The following is a 23,942-nucleotide window of genomic DNA, read 5'->3' as shown; positions in this document are numbered from 1 at the left end:
TGAAATAGACCACCAAACAGGGACCAATAGACCAAATTAATCCTGAAGAACTTGCATTTATCAGAAAATAATTATGCGCTTAATGTCCTGCTGTCCCGTGTTCTATGAACACGGGGGGGGGGGGGGGGGGGGGTGCAGGGCGGCGGTGTCTTTTGTTTCCCTATTGCTGAGGGACTTCTGGGTGAACTGTGTGTGTGACATCACAGAGAGGAGAGGAGAGGAGAGGAGGAGAGGAGAGGAGAGGAGAGGAGAGGAGAGGAGAGGAGAGGAGAGGAGAGGAGAGGAGAGGAGAGGAGAGGAGAGGAGAGGAGAGGAGAGGAGAGGAGAGGAGAGGAGAGGAGAGGAGAGGAGAGCCTACCTCGAAGGCCTGCGTCGGGACTCCATGCTCTTGGAGGATTTTGTTGAACCCTGAAAGAAGAAAATAAATCAGAAAACATAATCAAACCCTTTAATCAGTATACATCTAAAAAACAACACAATACAACAAAACAAAACAAAACATTCCTTTCAAGACGTTGATCAGATGTCTGGACAAAAGACAACAAACATTTTGGTTTCATATAGCAGTGGTTCTCAGAGTGGGTTAAGGCCACAGGAGTCGTATGCGAGGGGGGAGGGGGACGTTCCAGGGGGTACAGGCTCACGTGATGCGCTGTGAGCTTGTGCATCTGCTATTTTTGAGAAATCTTTAATAATACAGATTTATTTTTATTTTTTAACACAAATCTTCTCTTCTGGGGGGGATCCCTGGCACAGATATTTGGGGGTCCTCGACTCCTTCACACAAACAAGTTGGAGGACCCCTGTCATAGAGCAGTGAGAAGAACCTGGTGATCCAATGTTACATTCTGTTACAGGCAATGGTTGAATTGTATCAAACCATTACTTTACTGGATGTTCCTGGTGCTATTTCTATTCTATTCATCAGCTTTGGGTTAGGGTTTTCGCTGCGTATTGCAGATCTGAAAGTAGTAGGCAATCACTATAGCTGTCAGCCTGTCACCAACACCCCACTACATCCCACTAGACAGCTGCGGAAAACGGATACAACCGACCCCAGTTCGAAAAAACTGTATACGGACGAAATATTCCTACCCCGGAATTTGCTCCGATATTCAGCCAAAAAAACCCCACCAGTGTGCAAACACCTTCAGTGTCTCCTAACCAAAGGGCATCAAAGTGATAAGTCAACAGATAATTCACACCAAAATGGACCCTTAATGTGTCCTTTTGGTAACACTGCCACACTCGAGAGTTAAATGACCGGCATGGGGATTTTGTAGTGCACTCAATGTAAACAATGTCAGTGCCATGTTGTACCTGCACACGAGGAACCGTTTGACAGAGCACCTTTAAACCCTCTACACAGTCAAATCACCAGTGTTAATGTATCCAGTTGTAACTCAGACAGAAACACATGTGGGTCCATTTGGTTCCATTTGTACACTCTCCGGGTTGAATTACCACTCGGGAGTTGACTGTGTAGCACCTTTTAAACACAGACGAGGTCCTTTGCAGAGGAAGTGTTGCTGAAGATGATTGACTGTGTTCTGTTTGGGTATGCCCCCCCTCAGCCCCTCTCCTGACACTCTCCAGGAGAGGTCGAAGGTCGTGTGGACTCCCTCACTCCCCTGAGGTGCGTGGGTCACATGAGCAGTGAGCACAGGAGGAGAGCTGGTAACCATCAGTACCCATTAGATCACTCCCACTGGTCAACAGCCAGGGTCAAGAACACTGCTCTCTCTCTCTCTCTCTCTCTCTCTCTCTCTCTCTCTCTCTCTCTCTCTCTCTCATGGCCATTATTAAGACAAATAAAGAAGATTATATTTGACCGCATCTGCAGGGGTCATCATCTCCATGGTGGCTTGTGGTGGATAATTTTTTTTTGACACGGCTCATACACATGAGGATCATGGAGATTTGACATTCACTAATTGGGTATTATGATCAAAATAAGAACATTACCCGTATAATGGCGTGTAAAAAAGAAAATGAAACATTTGCCACAGACAAGACCAAAGGCCAGTGTGTAAATTCCGTACGCTCAATCTCACGTGTCATTCATCAAACGAGTTTGAGGAATGACACGTGATGGCTTGATTTGTGGAATGGACGTAGTTCACGGCCAAAGTCACGGCCCCAAAACAAAAAAGATGAATTCCACACATGGAAATGGTCAGAAATCACGGTACGCTCAAAATATGAGTGTGAACCGCATAGTGAATCCGGCCCAAAGTCTTTGCTAAGGACACATTTTGTCAGTGTACGGACAGGCTGACGACCCCTGCACGTCTGGCATAATGTGTGTCACTTTGGGCAGATCATGAAAGTGATCTGGTATAATGTGTGTCACTTAAGGCAGATCATGAAAGTGCAGATTGTAACTAAGCTATCAATGGTGTGTCACATTTTACATGTGAAAATCATTGGTTGTTTGAATGTTGGTGCACCTGGATCAGATTCCACAGATACAGTAGATCTTAGTTCTGGGAATCCTAAAACTGATGCATTGAGTCGATTCCTCAACATTCTTCAAAGAAAAAACAAATTGAAAAATAGAATAAAAAACTTTGTGAATGGCAACTTGAGGAATATCCTACCATCCTAAATTAGCGGTTTTGGATGTTATCAGATGATTTAATCTCCATCATCAGCCCTTATCACGACCATGCAATGGAGCCAGTATGGACATTTCCTACATATTGATGATTGTCCGACTACTTACCCTATTGCTAATCCTAACCCTAAATCTAACCCTAACTCTAACCCTAACCTCAGTCTTAACCGGCCACATAAGTAAACATAAAGGGAAGTAGCGCAGTTTCACAATGTTTTAGCTTTGGCGGCAGTAATTTCACGTGTTTCCTAGTCACCTATACTCGCGGTATAGGCAGTAGAGTACAGTATGTACTAAATGTCCATATTACTCCATTGCATGGCCTGATAAGGAACATATTGGTGATTATCGGTTGATAACATTTGAAGCAGGTGCCTAAGTCTTTCTTACCACGGGTTGATCAAGCAAATCAAACTGGGTGACCTGATAAAATGCAAAATGTTAGCATGATGCTTTGGTAAATGGTGCTTTTATATAGCGCATTTATCCAAGGCGCTTTACAGAGATTGTGCATTACATTCACCCATTCACACACACATTCACACACCGATGCCGGAGGAAACCATGCAAGGCACCAACCTGCACATCGGGAGCAAAAGGGGTAGAGTCTTGCTCATGCTGGGAACCTTGCGGTTGCCATCCGGTCACTCTGACCCCTGACCCCTTAGTGCCCTGTGGAGCCAATGTGTTTAGACAAATCCAGTAGATCCTCATCCTACTGAGGCTCACTCCGCTCAGCTCCGTTCCCATGTTCCTGTGGCCGTAGACCAAGTGATACACAAACTCAAAGCCTCATCTATTTGGGTCTAAGACCAAAGCCTGAATTATATCCACTTAAACCAGCATCCATATAGTGTAGTCTTGCCTAGCCAGACAACTATTCCACAATCTCCGAATGCCACATAGAGTCTGGAACTGATCACACCTCCAGAAATCGGAGTAATCGGTTTGTCATTTGCGTTCTTAAAAATATATTTTAAAATGTCTTTAGAGCTTTTTTTGTTTTATTTCCATTTCTGCTAAGCAGCAAGCTACATATGCTTAGATGATTTCTATTTATATAAGGATACAGTTGTGCAACTGTAAAGACAAATGGAAGTGTGGAGGAGGCTTCACTTCCGCTTTATATTTTACTCATGATCAGAGCTTCCGTTTCTCCAGAATGTATGACGGAAGCATTTGAAAATTGCGAGAGGCAACAGTCTGGCAACGTGAGACTACAGGAAATAGCAGGTCGACAAGTTCACAGCTCGAGTTAGCTTGTCGACCTGCTATTTTCTGCCAAAGCTTTCCCCACTATGACAGAAAACAGAAAATAATATTAATATAGAGCCCTGAGGGACTCCGGTCAACGATATGGGGTTCAAGAGGTTACACGTTGTATGCCGGTGTCACACACAGCACATAGACAATCTACAAGCTCATGAATCGATCTAACAACTGCACAGATGAGCTTGTAGATCGGATATTGTCGGTGCACGACAACGGCAAGGGCTAAGCATAAATCAGGCCTAAACGTTTCAGCATGTCGCCAAGTGGAGTAAAGAGTTGAATGAGGGGGAGGGGGGGAGGAAAGAGAGAGAGATGGGGGGGGATTAAAAGATACAATAAAGAAAAACTTTGCCTAAATCTCATTGTCCTGATGCTGAAATCAATAACATAGTGTGTATTGTGTGTAGTAATATGTAAAATGTTGACATAGTGAAACTGTGATGTAATTAAAATCACACCCACTGTGGCTGCTACATGACATCAATGTTTTTGTTTAACTGCAGCAAACAAACTTCAACAGTCCATTATTCAAAGCTGCCACCTGACATCACGTTTAGTGTCCAAAACAGTGACATCACGTTTAGTGTCCATAGACTTGGCTGCCACTCTGTTTGATAAAAGTGCTCTAAACAAACATTAAAGGTCCATAGACTTGGTTGCCATATGACGTAATCTCAAAAGCCAGACGTCAGAATTAAGGATAGCGCCCCTCAAACACGTGTTATTTCACCTCATCTTGTGTACGAGCTGGCGTTTTCCTGTCAGGACCATTTCACCAGTTGCGTGTTAACCTCAATGGTTCCACTTTGAGCCAATCTGGGCCTTTTTTTGGTCGCCGGGTAAACTACGCCTTCACAGGGCTAAAGACTAGTAGTAGGAGTCAAAACAAAACACATAAGACTGAACCGCGGAGTCGACCAACAGGCAAACAAAGGAAACATAACATGTTAATTAGAGGCATTTGGAAGTTGGTACAGATTTCTGGGGAGATGGGGTTTGCTGTCGTGCTGGGAAGATGGCAGCCGAATCATAGTTTTGGCTACTAATTAGTCCAAAGTGGTGTATATAGTGTTTTATGAGCCACGATATTCCAGTGAAAACGCAACCATCTGGGTGTATAAAAGCATCGCATGGAGCTGTGATCAGTAATAAAGAAAGAAAAGTCCTTTCAATGTGGTTGGACAGGGGGGATTTATGGTTTAAAAAGCTTCCATTCTCATGACTCCACACAGCAGAACACATTCGTTTAACTCAGAAAAGAATGGAGCCCTTATGTTTACACTTATAAAAGTCAAATCAATATGCGCCGTACACAACAATATCAATGCACTAATACAAACTAGGCCTAACCATTATAGTTGTCACACATAATGATGTGACATTTTGCGACAGATATTAACAGAGCCATATATACCTGTGTATGAACATGCACCGCCACCAACGAGACTGCCAGTCAACCGTGAATGCCGTCTCCCACACATTGTGAATCGCAAACATTCCCAAACTGCATACATGCTTGCTTGCTCGGATCATTTTCACGGCAGCCCTCCCTTTTAAAAGAGCGAACCAACCACAAGTTAATTAGCATAATCATCACACATGCTTCCTACTGTAAACACCATACTGTACAGTGGACTGGCATCCAAGGCCCCTCCCCTCCTTTTGTGGGGACTATCGGAAAAGGTTGGGAGACACACGGACGGACGGACGGACGGACGGACGGGGAGGGCAAGCGAGCGAGTGAGCGAGGTAGGGGGTGAGAGAAGCGGTGAGCGGTGGTGGGGGGTGGGAAACTGGAGTGGGGGGTCGTCCTTCCAGGCCTGTTTTCTGATGAAAACCATCTGGGGAGGCTGCCTTTACGAGCAGGCCTTACAAATTAACCATCAGAGAATGAGTGAGGGAGTGGGGGGGGGGGGGTAGAACAAGAGACATGGGGGGCTGGTAAACGTCTGCCCAGGAAGAGAGAGAGAGAGAGAGAGAGAGAGAGAGGGAGAAACATTTCCAAACCAACAACAGAGGTGTGCTTGAGCAGCGAACGAACACGAGAAAAAAAAAGTTCTAGGACCCCCATCGCTTGCTATATTCAGCCGAGCCCCCTCGCATGTTCCATCCATCCTTCCATCCGCCGCTGCTTCCGGGAGAAACCGTATAGAGCCATCCATCTGACCATGCAAACTCCTCTTTTCACTCCTAACCCGGGGCGTCCTCCTACCTTCCTGAACAGGTATCCCGTGCTCCATCGCCACGCCCCGCGCAGCGACGAGAGACGTCTCCTCAAAGACCCCCCGCGGTTCATCTCCCGGGGAGCACTCTCTCTCTCTCTCTCTCTCTCTCTCTCCGTTTCTCTGCCTCCTCTCTCACTCCTTCTTCCACACAGCAGTGATGTTTTCCTCGGAACGACTTCTCCCGTCTCTCTCTCTCTCTCTTTCTCTCTCTCTCGACGGAGGAAGAGGAGGAGGAGGAGAAGAGGAAGAGAAGAAGCGAAAGGAGAGGGCTCTATTTTGGGAGTCAGCAGCGTCTGTCGGCCCACCGCATGCTCCTCGCTCGCTGCAACTCCTCCAGACTGAACCTCTCCTCTAGACCTCCACGCCTCGTCCTATACCGACTGCTTTGTTTTCTCTCTCTCTCGCTCTCTCTCTCTTCCCTCTGTATCGTTAACCCTCCCCACACTCGCTCTCTATCTTGTTACCCCCCGACCCACCCCCCCACCACACACACACACACACACACACTCTCTCTCTCCTAAACTTTTCCCTCCCTCCCTCTCTCATCCACATTGAGACTAATTTGCTCCTTTGCCCCCCGTATGTGTTCATGTGTTCCTGCTCTTCCCCACGTGTTCCCCTCCCTCTCTCTCTCTCTCACACGCACACGCACACGCACACGCACGCACACACACACACACACACACACACACACACACACACACACACACACACACACACACACACACACACACACACACACACACACACACACACACACACACACACACACACACACACAATCAGCTGAGCATGTTTGTGAAAGACTAAATCATCTTGGTCCGTGCGCGTGTGAGAGAGAGGGAAGTTTACCAAATATTTTCTTTTGGGAGTTGGAGCCGCTGAGTGCAACAGTGTCGTTCCAGGCAGAGTATATATATAGTCCCAAGAAGTGGACAGAATACTGAGTACTTACAGAAGTTGTTCTCAAACCTTTTTCATGCCAAGGACTGCAGTCAAATGAATGTAAAAAAATATTCCATATAGTTCTCAAAATCCTTTGCGTTGTTGACACTTTATGAGTTTATAGATCCGCTATTTTCAACATATGCATATGCATTAGATGTATACGGTAGGGTTTAAAGTGGTTTAGATGCAATTGATGTTGGTAAGACAATACTTCTACATGCTCTAATTGTGTAAACGTCTTGTAAATTAAGTAATGTTAAACAATAATATAATATAACTCTTGAGAGCGTAAAACGCTCTCAAGAGTTAAAGATCTATAAGGGTCCATTTGGTTAGTCTCCATCATTTAGCTGGGGGACCACCTGGAACCCCCTCAAGGACCACGGGTTGAAAACCACTGCTTTACATTATAATGTACTTCACATTCACACACCGATGGCGGAGTGTTGCGGGTTGTCTGCTTTGGCAATCTTTGTTTCTCTCAAGTAATCTATATGTCCGCACTGACAAATGTGTCCGTGGCAAGACTTCAGTCACGATGACTTGATGTATTTCTAGTAATACTCATTTTGTGCATTGCAAAAACTGAATTTTGACAGAAATGTCCACCAAAAGCCAACATGGTGATGATGAGCCCTGCACCCTGCATGTACGTAATTGAAATGATAGTTCATATTCCACAAAGCAAGGAATGACTATGAGATTCCAGGAAAACAAAGCGAAGAGGCCAGCGAAGCGAGCAGTGGTGTGGTGCACGGTGCAGGCAGTCATGAGACTGTGTGATGTGTGTGATGCTCAGAGGCCATGGGCCATGGACCAGCGTCTGCACACACATTGAGGGATTATAATTATACCTACAGTATATTTGCAAAACAGCAACACCAGTTTGAAAGCAGTTAAAACACAAGTTCATATTCATATACATTACGCGCACGCACGCGCGCACACACACACACACACACACACACACACACACACACACACACACACACACACACACACACACACACACACACACACACACACACACACACACACACACACACACACACACACACACACACACACACACACACTTCTAATGATGGAGTGGTTCACCCCCCACCCATTTATAGGGTGCGGGCCAAATTATTCCCTCAGATGTCAAAGTCATGAGCTTAGCTACCCCATCTGGAGGGCTGTGCTTGATATGATTGTCTAGCATAGGTTGTATCACACACACGCACATGCACACACACACACACACACACACACACACACACACACACACACACACACACACACACACACAATGACTCAAAACTTCCCCAAAACTAAAGTAACGGTTCTGGAATCTCAATGAACACCAAGCCAGCTCAAAATCACATCTACTTGATTGAAGACTTTGGTTCAATATAGTTGACTTTGTCCACTACAACACACAAGTTAGCAATAATAGCAAAGGAAATGCGCGACACACACACAGTCGCACACGTGCGCACGCACACACACACACACACACACACACACACACACACACACACACACACACACACACACACACACACACACACACACACACACACACACACACACACACACACACACACACACACACACACACACACACACACACACACACACATACAAAATGGTGATTTGTGTTTATTTTTGTACTTTGAGGAGAAAGTGGGCAGTAACTTTGGCTTTGGGTGGTAACTCCGGGGTGTGTAACTGGAGCCCTCCATTCCCAGACATAAATACGAGTGGCAGGAAGCTGTGTCATATACAAGGGGTGGTGTGTGAGCCGTATACCGTGGCCTTAAGGCAACGCATGAGCGGCTGTGGGCTGACTGATGGATTACACAAACAACACACATTATTGCAAAACGTGAATATAGCAACGAGGAGGAAACCCTGAGGACATGGCCGGCCACTACTGTGCACCCACACTGTGTGTGTGTGTGTGTGTGTGTGTGTGTGTGTGTGTGTGTGTGTGTGTGTGTGTGTGTGTGTGTGTGTGTGTGTGTGTGTGTGTGTGTGTACAGTATGTGCACTATGTGCAAACAAGCAAGACATAATCCAGTGTTTGTCATTTGGTTTTGCAAGCCAGTAAGCTCTCTTGAGAGGGTGCACATGTGCCACCACCATGGGCCAGAGGCTTTCCTAAGTCTCATCACGATCACAAGGAACTCATCAGAAAGTCTCACCGCCAATATCTTCCTACCATCCACAAATACCCATACAGTTTAGCCACATATAAACCCCAGCACCCCCCAGTCCCGATTCTGGAGGGCGGGGGGGTGTTAGATGAGTCGACTAAGTATAGGGTTTAAGTGGTTGGGAATGTCAAACAAGTGACCATTTCTTCCCTCAATGCCCATCACCACCACGGAGTTTATGTCTGATGGATTTTCAAATACTGCCTGACAAATTTAAAACAATTGCCACACATAAGCCATAGAACCCAGTGCAACAAATCAGTGTGTCTGGTCACACAAATCCTGTGCAAGTCACAAAAGCAACATTCCTGGAACTGTCTTGACCTCCCTTTCAGAACCGTTTGAGGTACCACAGGCCCATGATGGGAATAGGACAGGTTTACAACTTATTTTGCTCTCTCCTTGGAGCCCTCCCTTCTTACATCTCACAAAAGCTTAGACCCCCAGCCCTGTGTATGCACAGCTTGTAGCTCTCTGCATGTATGTCATCTCTGTCAGGCTCCCACCCTCCCCTTTTTTAATATCATTACGCAACCGGAAACACAGGAACAGAAACCCATAGTGGTCTCTCTCGTACAGAATGGCCTCTTGGCTCCCACCCCAGCAAAGAAATCCCTGTTTGCCGTGCTTTAGCTGGAACCCTGGACGTTTCCACTGCTTAGCTCAGCGCCCCGGCATTCAGGCCCCATAGAAATGTGAAACGGAGCGCGTCGTCCAAAAACCAATTATTTGGTCTTTGGACATGATGAGAAAAGTCCTATCAAGAGGTATTTATATGAACACTGTATTAAAACAGGCCGTGCAGTAAATCCGATGTGCATTACACTGCACCATCCTTTGCCTCTCTTTGGTACAGATGGTACAGATAATCACATGAAGCTATATATTACTATACTGCACAACAACAGGCATCACATGTTTAAATTAATCTTTAAAGCGCAGTTTGATTTGTAAAGTATATCCGAAAAGGAGTAACTGGACAAAACTGTATGCAAGTGACAGTGACATCATCAGAATGCAAACAGAATGCAATCAGAATCTGATTGCATTAAACAACGTTAAACTTTGCCACAAGATTTGCCACTAGGGTTGGGATTCTAAAGGTTCCGGATCCTTCCCGGATCCATCTTAACGGTTCCGGTTCCTTCCTGGCTTAACGGATCTAATATTATTTTTTCCCATTTTTTTCTGACATAGATTATGCTTATATTATAACTAACCTAACCAAGTACATAATAAACACAAATTCATTAATTCAACAATTATGAGGTGGAGCTAAATCACAACTGACGACTGATGAGAACATTTTGGGGAACCGTTAATAAAAAAACGATGGAACCGGCTCCGGATCCGCAATGTCGGAAATGGACCCGGTTTCGAATCCCAACCCTATTTGACACTCACTTTATTATGTTTTTTGTGAGGGTACCTATACACATGGGGATACGGGGAGAACATACAGAAAGGCCCTTTTGCCAACCCCACCTGGGGTACGGACTCATGGGTTCTTGTCATGTTTATACTGCAGCAGCTGCAGCAAACGTTCAGTTATTCAGGTAAGTTCACTGACATTGGAGAAAATGTAAACATAAGCTAAAATAAATCCAGTGATCACTTGAAGTTTCTTAAAATGCATATACAGTATATATATAATGATAGAATCTGCCTTGTCTGTCACTGTTCATGGTTCACAGAAGCAACAGCTATAAGCACGATGGAAAATATGTGGAAGTCTAAATAGTGTCCATATATGTACTGTGTATGGTATAGTCTCACACAACTCAACGTTCATCACTCATCACTTTAGGCCCGGACCAAAGTCCAAGGGCCGAAGGACCAATGTTCAGAACTTAAAAGAAGAGTGTAAACTCACCGTGGTGTCTACATGTCTGAGAGGGAGGTCATTCCCTGGTGCCTGCATGGAGACAAGAGGAGAGGAGAGATGGAGTAGATAGGAGAGGGAGGGAGGAGGATGACAAGTTAGATCAATGGACAAAACCTCCAGTATTCATGTTTTTACCAGCAATAGTTTAGTTTCAGAAACGTGATGCAACGTTTGATTTCCTGTTGCACCGTTCACACTGAGCACTATAAAATATACTGAAACTATAAAGATATCTATAGCATTCTATAGTGTTGTATTTTTTGTAGTTGTTGTGAACTGTTCCATCCACGCACTTGACATAGAACCATTTTTAAAACTATATATTTTTTATAGTTATAGTGCTCAGTGTAAATGGCCTTTAACACCATAAAAACATCGATGTTCAATTTTAACTCTGAGGGTGTACAACTTTAACCAAGTGGACCAATTGGTTAAATCTGTACACCCTAACTGCTCAGTTTGTTTGTGCGCTTGGAGACCAGCTGAAATGTCTTGAGATTTGGTACTGGTACTGAAGGTGAAGGAAACAAGTGCAGACAAACATAGAGAGCCAACCCTCGTCTACATTATTTCATGTGGCATTATGCTATATCGAAGTACAATCCACACTTGCACACTTTCACGTATTCTTTGCCCTAATGTGGTGTGCAGGGAAGCGGGCCACCACCTTGAATGCGTGGGACCATCTGTAACGCTTTGTGTAAATATTTACACAAAGAGACAAGCCAGCTTCCATTAGCCCGAGAGCGGAGTGTCCAGCAATGGACTGCTACAACACCATATACAGCTATGGACAGAGAGGTAGGTGTGTGTGTGTGTGTGTGTGTGTGTGTGTGTGTGTGTGTGTGTGTGTGTGTGTGTGTGTGTGTGTGTGTGTGTGTGTGTGTGTGTGTGTGTGTGTGTATGTGTGTGACAGAGAAAGAGACTAAGAAAGTGTAAGGATGTAAATAAATGGACCTTCAGCGCCCCCACAGACAGAGTATACAGCCGAGAGGGATGGAGGCAGGGAGAGACTTGCGAAGGAGAGAGAGAAAGAGAGAGAGAGAGAGAGAGAGAGAGAGAGACCTCTGCTCCGAAAGGAAGGAAATTGCATCACAGCAGACGCCCTTACTTGCTACTTCAGAACTACAGTAGAAACAACAATGCAGCCTTACAGTAGGTTTGTCTGGCTGCTTCTCCAGTCTACAGTCCTTTAGGAATGTGCAGCGAACATGAACACTTTCAACCTGTCGTCCCTATTTTTTAGGGGGAGGGGCATTCATGGTGAAATAGTCAACACGAGCGCAGGACTGCTCAGTCGTGCGCTTATTTCTGGCGAAGAGGTTTGGTACTGAAGGAAACAAGAGCGGACACAAGTACAGAGGCAACTCAGGTCTGAGAGTGTTTAAGTGGTGAAACATGACCCAAAATAGTGAAAATAGAAGATCATCTACAAGCTCACAACTCATCACAGTGTGACGCATTGTGAGCTTGTAGATTGGCTTTATCTGTAAAAAAAGTACAGAATTATAGGGCCTCGAGTCCACATTTTATTTTACTCTGTCTCGTCTCGGTTTCACCCTTAATTTGACTCTTCCCCCATCTCCAAAATGATTTCCCTACTGTAGTTTAAATGTTTTCTACTTTGGTGTAATCGTTTAGTTTCCTTTCATCTTTTGATCTATAACCCGTAGTGCGCAACTAGCGTGACTAAACGAATTGATTCGCATTATGTGGAACAAAAACAATGCGACGCCGACCGGAACCTGAACCGGATCACACAGCTTTCCTCCGCGGTGGAAAGCAATGGTGACGTGAGGATATTTAAACCCTACATGGTTAAGTGGAGTTCCTCAGGGCCCTATGCTAAGTGTATTGTCTATTTTATGTTATTGTTTCCCTAAGAAATAGCAGATCGACCAGTTTGTCGATCTACGATGCTGGGGTTTAAGTGGCTGAGTATATTGAAACAGCTACATCTGATCTCTGTCAACTTCTGGAGTGTCTCTGTGCTGCCGGCCGGTGACGCCTTGTTTTCAGCATAGTTATGGTGGTTTCCATGGAAATGGAACGCATGCACGAACATGTGCATTCTTCTGCTAAAAGATCTCTGTGTTTGGATGGATTCATATGCCATTGCATGCCTCAAAAATATTCATAGGAGCATCACAGGTTAAAGGAGAATTACCGTAAAATGACGATAATAATCTATTGATCAGTTGAAGCAAAAAAAATAAAAGATACATGCCGAGTGCTTCTCGGCATCTGTATTTAGATGGCTCACAAATCTATCTATAGCTTTCTTTGACTTGGTAAGCATTTGTAACTCAAATCTTTGCTTCTGCATGGATGTACATACATGGACTGTATGTACATACTGTACTTACAGTATCTTATTGAAGAGGCTAGACAGACGTTTGTCAGCTGTTTGGTATAGTTTGTTACTCTGAGCCTCTCAAAGTAACACACACACACACACACACACGGTGTGCAACATAAATGCAATACAAATTCGAACACATAACACAACTTTTGGATTATACAACAGGTCCTTTTCGAGGAAGCAATCTGATCTCCCTTTTAGCCGTGCTTTAGACGACTGTATAGGAACGCCTAATCAAAACATTATAGAGATCAGCTTCTCTGTTCTCCCAGAGCGCTGCCGACATGGGTTGCTATAGGCTAGCGAGTTTCTTGGTACAATGGTCATAGTGGCTATATCTGTCATTACAAAATTATGATTTGTTTTGGTGAATATCTTAGTTTTAAGAGTAACTGTTGCATAATTGCAATAACTTGAGGGTGTTCTTTACCGTCATTAATGCACTTATGTGCTGCCTTTCAGAGTTCCGGCAGCATCGCAGGCATGCATTAATATTGCTTAACTGTATCTTTGCCCACTGAGAGTCTCATTGTCTCATTCTATAATAAAGCACAGTATAGATTGGCTATTTTCAGCATGCAAAAATCTGACATTACGGCCTGCTATCGATTTCTATAGATTTATTTGGCTAAAACTAGACTAACACTAAAACTTTTTTTTTTAGTTGACAAAAATGTGACTAAAACAGAATGAAAATCTATTCAAAAAAAGACTGACTAAAACTAAATCAAAATGTGTATAGTGTCACATTGGAGAAGTCCATACAGCAGACACTCCAGTAGAATTTAAACAGTGAAGCCAGAGGGGAAATTATAGTCTGAATGCACTAGACCCAGAATATAACCCTCCATACTGCCAGACTAAACCACTGACCAGAGAGAGAGGGAGAGAGAGAAACAATGTCAGAGACGTGTGTGTGTGTGTGTGTGTGTGTGTGCGTGCGTGCGTGTGGATGGTTGTGGAAGCTGGACGGTTATACTGTACAAATTATTTGGGGATTTCTATAGGCTTACGATGAGGAAAACAGATTCAGGCTGTTATTAGACGTATACTTGGTTCATAGTTAGCGTGCTGTATTGTACAATTTATTGATCGACACACTACAAGTTGTGTAGATTGACTATTTTCGGCTTCATTCTGAAATGTTGAGTGTGTGTGCGACTGTGCGTGTGTGTGTGTGTGTGTGAGAAAGAGAGAGAGACTTGTGCACTGTCCAAGCTTCTCCCTGGATACTGTGGATAACAAGACATACTAGGGAGCATGGTGGGAGAGCAGTCATGCATGCAACCATGTGACTGACGGACGGACGGACCGACGGCGGGCTACATTACTGACTGACTGACTGACAAAATGCCACCCAGCATCACAGAAGGTTTGGCATCATGGCTTTATTATATGTGCCATTTAGAAAATATCACATAACAGCTTACCCAACAACTGCCCTACGCTGCTTTCTTGTGGTGTGTTATTGTTGTGTCTCTGTTTCTGTGACGCTTCCTCTGTGAGTCTCTGTGTGTGTGTGTGCGTGTGAGCGTACGTTCGTGCGTGCGTGCAGCGTGAGTGTGAATGGGTTGTTGACTTGTTGTGTGTCTGGGAGACAGGCAGTGTTGCCTCTAGGACACTGTTTCCCAAACACTGGGTCAGGACCCGTTTGTGGGTCGCGGACACATTGCAACGGGTCCAGCTTGTGAGCTTGTAGATCTGGTATTTTCACTAGTTTGGTCCCGGGGGAATATATTGGGTATAATTTCTCTTTTGGGTCTGTGAAGCAGTGCTCTAGGAACCGGCAGACATGCGGTTCTGTGGGCTCTAAATGCAGAGACCGTGGATCGCATGGCCTGATGCAGCCACGCAGCAAAACAACTATTGCGTATGCGTATTTCTACACATACACACAGGTACAGAGGAATATTGAACAAGCAAACAAGCAGACATAATCTGAGGTTTGCATTGTCATTTGGTTTTGCAAGCCAGACAGCTCGCTCTCTTGAGTGTGTGTGTGTGTGTGTGTGTGTGTGTGTGTGTGTGTGTGTGTGTGTGTGTGTGTGTGTGTGTGTGTGTGTGTGTGTGTGCGTGCATGCGTGCGTGCGTGCCGCACGAGCATGTTGGGAGTGGCTGAGACTACAATCACATCTGATTACTATAGTCATGTCTGCCAGACTTAGTGATATGACTTTGGTTTTGGTTTTGTGTGAGGAAATTGCACTTCCAACCTGCTTGCAGGAGTAACACATGTGGAGGTTTTGCTGCAACAAGACCATCCTAACTGTGCCAGGCCAAGCTTTTAAAAAGTACACTGGAATTAACCTTCAAGGACTAACCTGTCATTGACTAAACCTTCTGGCATTGCACTTTTCAGCAATGTCACTGAGTGTGTCTATGTGCGTGTGCCTGTGCGTGTGTGTATGCGTGCGTGCATGCGTGCACGCGTTGTGTGTGTGTGTGTGTGTGTGTTTTGTGTGTCTAGGCCGACCTTCCCCTTGAGTCCCTCACTTGGTCTCAAACTTCAGCCAACTGAGCTAATTCAGGGACAAGGACGAAGACTCCATCCGGACGTCCTGGTCTCAACTCTTATTGTCTCTTCGTCGCTCCATCGCAGTGGAAAGTAACGAAATGCATGTACTTAAGTACTGCACTTTTTGTACAAAAAGTACTACACTTTTGCTTCTAACTCCACTACACCTCAAAGGCAAATAATTGTAATAATAATATAATTTACCCCAATACATTTATTTGACAGCTTTAGTTACTTGAATTCTTATTACAAAACATACATCAACCACTTCTGTGCTATATATATTTTTTCTTCAATCTAAAAGCTAAGAGCTTATTAGATCTGCTATTTTCAAAATATTTGTAAAACGTTTGAAAACTTGTGTGAATGTGTGAATATACCGTCACAATAATTTTAACCACTCTTTCCATATTTTATACTTTGGCTATTAAAAAATAGATATACAAGCTCACTTTGTCACTTCGTGCCATGATGCGAGCTTAGACACAAACCTCTCCTCTGAGAGAACGTTTTCACATGAGGGGGGAGGCGTACACATGAGGGGGGAGGTGTACACTAGAGACTGACACGGGAGTGGATTTCCACTCCTGTCCTGTCCCACTCCCACAGAAAAAATCCTGTCCTGTCCCAATCCTGGACCAGGGTAAAAATAAAAATCCTGTCCTGTCCCACTCCTGTAGAATGACTCCTGATCCCATCCCGCTCCCACTCGAGATGACTCCCACTCCCATCCCGCTCCTGTTTTTTTTTTTTTTTTAATACTGCATTGTGCCGATTATAGACTACTCCAATAATAAGATGAACCCCATTTTCAAGACTAATTAGAGAAAAAAGTACATTGAAATTCAATTAGTCTAGTCCCCGTCCCCGATAACAAAATAAATAGTCTTATATTCAGCACAATATGGTAAGTTACTCATTAAGGCAATGGATGGCGTTCTTATTTTTTTAAAGAGTATTGTTTCATGCCATTAAACAATGTGGCACCAGGAACAGTTAACGTGGTAAATGTAATGGTATATTATATATATACCATACGGCATATAATGCCTTAATCCAGTTTAAACAACAATCTTCAAAGGCCCCAACACATAATACCTTATACATACCTTGCTATGGTGGAATGTATGTCAGTTAAAAAACAAAACATTGGTCAGTCACACCACGCCTATGGTAACAGTACCTTAGTTGAATAAACCCAAACATGGTATTTTAATTTTAATTTTATTATTTAAGACATTGTTTCCTTCTCTCAGTCCCTGTCGCAGGGTAAACAAAACGTCATATAGCACATGGCTAATTGTACCGTGCCAGGGAGGAGGAGGCGGAGCGGCTGTAACTTTCTCCAGGCCAATAATGGATTTAATCATTCCAAATAGGTCTCCATTCATTGCTACGGTCGACATGCTCGTCTCACTGTCACTCGCTTTTAGTTTTGACTAACGCAAGCGCAAAGCAATTGAATGCGCAAGATTTGCGACATTGAGGGGGGCAGAAAACTGAGCGCTCGAGCACTGTTCATGCAGCCTGGAGTTCAGAGGAGTGGGACTAGCTGGAGTTTGATAGTTGAGATTGTAGAGCTTGTAGATCTGTCTGTTTTTGCAGCTCCGGTGTCAGGGTAACAATAAGAAATTATAGGCAGAGATGAAGTGAAGTTGAACAGCCAAGCAGCAGCAAGCTATGCTACGCTAAGCTAACATCACCACCACCATGGCTGGTGTTGTGTTAGCTTAGCAGCTAAGCCTTAGCTTCTTGCAATGCTATAGCGTTCTCACTGCGGTCTCACGGTGCAGGCACTGTGGGCTGCTGCTTGGAGAGGAGAGGCTACAGGCGGCTCAGCGGCTGCTATGACCAAATTGATTGTGTGCAACATGACAACTGTTTTAAAGTATTGTACAGTGACAACTATTGAAACTTTATTGTAAACAAACATTGCGGTCCACCCAGCTCCACCCCCCTGGCTACAGCAGGCAGCCAGCAGTGAGCCTGAGCACCGCGGCGAGCGTTGTTTCCTTCCTGAAAATGATCATTATGATTCTAGATAGGTGGCATTCCCGCTCCTGCACGCTCCCGTTGATTTTCATTCCCGTCCCGTCCCGATCACGGGATTAATAAAAAAATGAATCCCATCCCACAGGATTCCCGCGGGAATCACGTGACCCACGGGAATCCTGACAAAATGTCACTCTCTAGTGTACACATGAGGGGGGAGGCGTACACATGAGGGGGGAGGCGTACACATGAGGGGGGAGGCTTACAGCTGAAGCGAATAGTTTTTTTAGGGGTCCTTGACATGAAAAGGTTTGAGAAACTGTACCCATACAGTACTGTTGGCGTGGCTCTGTTCTGCACCACCACCACCACCCACACCCATGTGCCTCCTTCTCACATGAGAGGCACGGAGACTCCTTTGACCCATTCCATCTAAATTATAGCTCACCACCGCGTGACGTGTCAGGGAAAGAAGAGGTACAGTAGCTAACAACCCCCCCTCCATACACACACACATCCAGAGGAGCAGTGGCTGTGAGCCTGGCCAGAACACAGCCTCCAGAGAAATGACCCAGAGCTATATATACTGTACTGGTCTGGAGAGACCAAGAGACATGGCCCCAATTCAGCCACCACTAGGCTCAGTGCTAGCTAGACAGAGTTTGGTTTTGTTGTGTTGTGTTGTGTTGTGTTGTGTTGTGTGTGTGTGTGTGTGTGTGTGTGTGTGTGTGTGTGTGTGTGTGTGTGTGTGTGTGTGTGTGTGTGTGTGTGTGTGTGTGTGTGTGTGTGTGTGTGTGTGTGTGTGTGTGTGTGTGTGTGTGCGCGCGTGTGTGTGTGCACACACAGACCAAGGGTGTGTTGTAAGCACCACTCATCCCTTCCTCTCTCCTCCTCCTACTCTCTCTCTCTCTCACTCTCTCTCTCTCTCTCTCTCTCTCTCTCTCTCTCCCCGTAAATGGCCCCTTCCATTTTCAGGCCATTTGTTTTCATTGGGAGGCTATGTTAAAATCACACACCGCGGGCCCCAAAAATACATCCACAGAAATGCCTCATGACTTCACTTCTAGACTGGCACTTTGGACAACATCCCACATACTATCTCATTCTCAGGCCTACCGAGGGCTTTGTAGTCCTAATGTGATTTTGTTTGGAGGCGAAACAACGAAGCGTGCATTTTTTTCAATTTAGTTTTAATTTTCATTTAAAAGCATGCCATGCCATTCCAAAGCAGTGCAGATGAAACACTTGGTTAACAAGCCATCTTGAACTACGTGGCACTAAATCATGTGCGAGGGTCCTAATTTGCAGAGAATGAAACATGTCAGGGGAACTTAAGAAGAGAAGGGGGGAAAGAAAAGAAAAAATATATATCGTCTCTGTCGAGCAGAAACCTCATATGTCCAAAACTGTGACCTTTCAGGATTCAAATGTATAAGATTGCAAAAGTAGCCGATCTAATTAGGCTCAAAATGCGGCATAAGTTGCAAATCTGCTACTTTTGATGGTTTTGTGTGACGCTGTACTATGATCAAGTAAGACGGGAAAAAAGGAGATAAGAGGTTTCTGCCCGACAACAACGATAATACATTTTGAAAGTGTTTTTTTTCTTCATGGTTTACCCCTGGCGGTTGATTTATGCCCCAATGAAAATTCCTCAAACCATGCCGCTTGGAGTGTGTGTGTGTGCGTGTGCGTGTGCGTGTGCGTGTGCGTGCGTGCGTGCGTGCGTGCGTGCGTGCGTGCGTGCATGCGTGCGTGCGTGCGTGCGTACCTGCATGAGAGCATGCGTGCGTGCGTGCCTGCATGAGAGAGAGAGAGAGAGAGAGAGAGAGAGAGAGAGAGAGAGATCAGAGAGAGACACAGGGGAGGTGAGATCCCTGTACTCTATCTCTGTCACTCAGGTAAAAAAAATGATATTTGTAAATTAATTTGAGCAGTAGCTATACTGCGAACTTGCAGGCAGTATATAGGCTACTGCATGCAGTATTTAACCCATTGAGACCTGAGACTAGATTCTACAAATGTCATCTAAATCATGACAGTTTTCTGAAAAACCTATGTTTCTGTATCAGTGGCACCGGCACTCAACCGTTAAACCTATGTTTCTGTATCAGTGGCACCGGCACTCAACCTTTAAAGTTTAAAGGTTGAGTGCCGGTGCCACTGATACAGAAACATAGGTTTAAAGTTTAAACCTATGTTTCTGTATCAGTGGCACCGGCACTCAACCTTTAAACCTATGTTTCTGTATCAGTGGCACCGGCACTCAAACTTTTGAGCGGTGCCTCCGCTCCATTACGGAGCTATGTTCGTCTGTATGTCTAGAATTATGTCCGTATGTCTGCAGTCTCTGTGTCTGTATGTCCGAGCACGGAAAGCTGCAACACCTAAAGTGGCCAGTAGAGTACAGTCTGAAAATGCGAAATATTGCATGTTGCAGTTCGCCTGCGAATCTCTGCAAAATACGACACCAGAGCGAACAGATAAAGAGCGAAAACGGTCGCATTTTCGCACATTCGCCACGGATGTGGAAGCTTGCATGGACTTCAATTGTTTTTTTTTAAATGAGAATTATTCGCACGAATATATCGCGTCGCTAATTCGCCAGTGTGTAATGACCTTAACTCTGTCATTTCTCAAACAATAAATGTATAGTTGCACCGCTCACTTCACACAGGTGTGATTTTTCATGTCAAGAACCACCAAAATGATATGTAATTGGCCGTCGACCCCCATCTGAAAATGTTTTATACCAGCAGATATACAAACTCAGGTGCCGCACTATGAGCTTGTATATCTGCTATTTTTCAGTTCAAAGCGGGTCTGGTGTTCTGGTATCTGCCATGGGTCTGGTGTTCTGTTTAACAGGCTGGTATCTGCCCTGGGTCTGGTGTTCTGTATAACAGGCTGGTATCTGCCCTGGGTCTGGTGTTATCTGCCCTGGGTCTGGGACAGCACGTGCAGGGCATTGGCAACAATGCCATGCACAGCACCCACAGCACCTTCTAGTGGTACTAAACATGAACTGCACGTCCATTTCCATGGAGCATGTGGCTCTCTGAAACGTTCTGTTTTCAAGGAGCATCCATCATTCAGGTCAGGACCCTTCATAATTATCTGACTGTGACTGGAAGACAGCCAAGGCTTAGAGCCTGCAAGTTTACAGTCTACTCAGGGGGATTGGAAAAGAAAACAAAAAATGAAATGAAATAAAAATGAACGTGACTCGTTTGTTCGGTGACAGGGCAGAAGACACTCCCCTGCCCCGAGTTGACTTTGGGGATATTGTGTTTATTTGCTTTTACCCATTTTGGGAGGGAACCCCTTTTGAGCTTGTAGGGCTGCTATTTTTGAAAAATCGAAGGACGACTGAAACATAGCTCTTTCAGAAAACAGGTCAAAATGGGTTAAGAAACAGCCGGTAGGCCCAGGCTAGCCTATAGCATCCCATAATGCAGTCTGACGGCGGGGCACAGCGCACGTCACTCCCCGTCTCTCTCCCCTAGTTTCCTGTGTCTCCACTTTCCACAACAGCCGGTACAGCTGTTTGGCGAGATGCTCGACAAAACGTGTCTTTTTTTTTTGCAGGCTGCCTAAATAAGGCAATGGTGTTTCACTGCAGTCCGTGTGATTCAGAAGGTGTTGCTGTCTGTCCAGCATGCAGTGTTTATAGAGCTGATGCTCAGTGACAGTACTCACATTTTTTACATAAGTAAAAGTATCAATACTGCAATATATACTCAAATTAAAGTCAATAAAAGTCTGGAATTCAAAATTTACTTGAGTAAAAGTACAATGCATCATTGGCATAAAGATGTACGTAAAGTACCAAAAAAAGAAAGTATACCCCATAATGCATTTCAAGTTTTCAGGCAAAAAACTAAAATCTAAATTTGCTGTCAAAATCAACGCTGCACTGCAGCGTCACACAGAAGCATCAACAGTAAGCTATATCTGAGAGCTGGAAACGCGACACGTACTGTACGCTTGAATTTTAATCCTGAAAAGTGACAATAATGACCCATTCAAGCCTGACGTCGAAATTAAAAAAAAGACTTCTAAATCATGACAATTTTCTGAAAGATTTGAGGCACATTTTAACGATTTTTCAAAAAAAGCAGACCTACAAGTATGAGCTTGTAGATCTGCTATTTTTAAAGCTAAATTATAACATAATGTTTGAAACACCAAAAGGGGTTCCCACCCAAAATGGGTTAACATTCAGTGCTGTGTGTCATCCCATATGGAAAAAAAAATACTAAATTTGTATATGTTTTACATGAAACTTGTAGTTAATATATATGACAGTCAAAGCAGATATAAGATCCATAGTATTTTTTTGTAAAGTGAAACTTATATAATTTTGTCATTTATATGAACTATATAAAACAGTCAAAGCACATATAAGATCCATAGTATTTTTTTGTAAAGTGAAACTTATATAATTTTGTCATTTATAGGAACTATATAAAACAGTCAAAGCACATATAAGATCCATAGTATTTTTTTGTAAAGTGAAACTTATATAATTTTGTCATTTATAGGAACTATATAAAACAGTCAAAGCACATATAAGAGCCATAGTAAGTTTTTGTAAAGTGAAACTTATATAATTTTGTCATTTATAGGAACTATATAAAACATTCAAAGCACATATAAGAGCCATAATACGTTTTTGTAAAGTGAAACTTATATAATTTTGTCATTTATAGGAACTATATAAAACAGTCAAAGCTTATATAAGAGCCATAGTACGTTTTTGTAAAGTGAAACTTATATAATTTTGTCATTTATAGGAACTATATATAACAGTCAAAGCACATATAAGAGCCATAGTAAGTTTTTGTAAAGTGAAACCTATATAATTTTGGTCTTATCTTATAAGACCTATATGTGACGGTATTCTTAGTAAATTAGTATAAATTGAAATACATATGTGTGTTGTCAAACTTGTAGAGTTGGGCAAACATCAGTGAAACCAAAATCTGATAGGATATTGTATAGAAACCATACAATACAGGCCATGTATGTCACAGAGACATCCAAATTAAACAAAACCTAATCTTACAATGAAATAACATGAGATGACAAAATAATGAGTTGTATTCCCTTTTACATTTTATGACTCCTACATTATTTAAGATCCCCCCACCCAGTGCCCCCCCCCCAGCCAGTGTCCTCCCCAGCCAGTGACCCCCCAGTGTGACACCCCCCACCCAGTGCCCCCCCAGTGTGATGCCCCCCCCCCCCCAGCCAGTGTCCTCCCCAGCCAGTGTCCCCCCAGTGTGACACAAGCCCCCAGTGCCCCCCCAACCAGTGCCCCCCCAGCCAGTGCCCCCCCAGCCAGTGTCACCACCATTGTCCCCCCATGTACCTCCCAATGCATTTTATTTTATACTGCTATGGTAACTTATAAGAATCTTCTAAAAAAAACAAAAAACATAAAGAGAGCATATCAAACACTTCACATATGTCAGGATGTGTCTGGGTAGCTCAGTCGGTAGAGCTCTCGCCTTAAGACCACAAGTTCGTGGGTTCGATCCTGGGCACTGGCAACTCAGCGTATGAGTAGCTCAGCTTGGGTGCGGCAAGTGATGCGGGAAGAATTGGGAGTTGATGGTATAGTAGGTGTGGTGCTCTATCTCAGCAACTATCTCCCAGGGGTCTATAGCGCATATATGTTTTTTATACCTATCATACACTTCACATATAAAAACTTATATATAGTCATAGATAAAACATATGTTTTTTTTATAACTATAAGGTATAATGTATTGGCTGACATATAACAATGTTATAAAAATCATATAAAAGAAGCATACTTTTCTTGTAAATTAAATGGTTACAAACTATAAAATACATACTATAATGGTATTTTTTTATATATGGAAAGGATATATCTCATATAATTTAAAACTAAAAACA

At 43.9% G+C, this 23,942-nt stretch overlaps 1 protein-coding gene across 7 annotated transcripts in view; it reads right to left on the bottom strand.

Moving 5' to 3' along the window:
- The window catches only part of tns1b (tensin 1b), a 271,361-nt gene that overhangs the window by 96,848 nt on the left and 150,571 nt on the right, over nucleotides 1-23,942 (bottom strand). For 6 of the 7 annotated variants that reach the window (XM_080785765.1, XM_080785767.1, XM_080785771.1 and 3 more), the window contains 2 exons: nucleotides 11,137-11,178; nucleotides 359-408 (listed from right to left, as the gene is read on the bottom strand). In XM_080785765.1, coding sequence (XP_080641891.1) covers nucleotides 359-408; nucleotides 11,137-11,178 — 92 coding nt within the window. Of the gene's footprint in view, nucleotides 1-358; nucleotides 409-6,101; nucleotides 6,442-11,136; nucleotides 11,179-23,942 lie in introns of those variants that run through there. The other variant, XM_080785770.1, reaches the window with a different exon arrangement.

This window comes from Protomyctophum bolini (genome assembly GCF_963924005.1).
Source record: "Protomyctophum bolini genome assembly, chromosome: 16".
NCBI lineage: Eukaryota > Metazoa > Chordata > Actinopteri > Myctophiformes > Myctophidae > Protomyctophum > Protomyctophum bolini.
The sequence above is the reverse complement of the archived record's forward strand: the minus strand, read 5'-3'. Positions and strand labels throughout refer to the sequence as shown.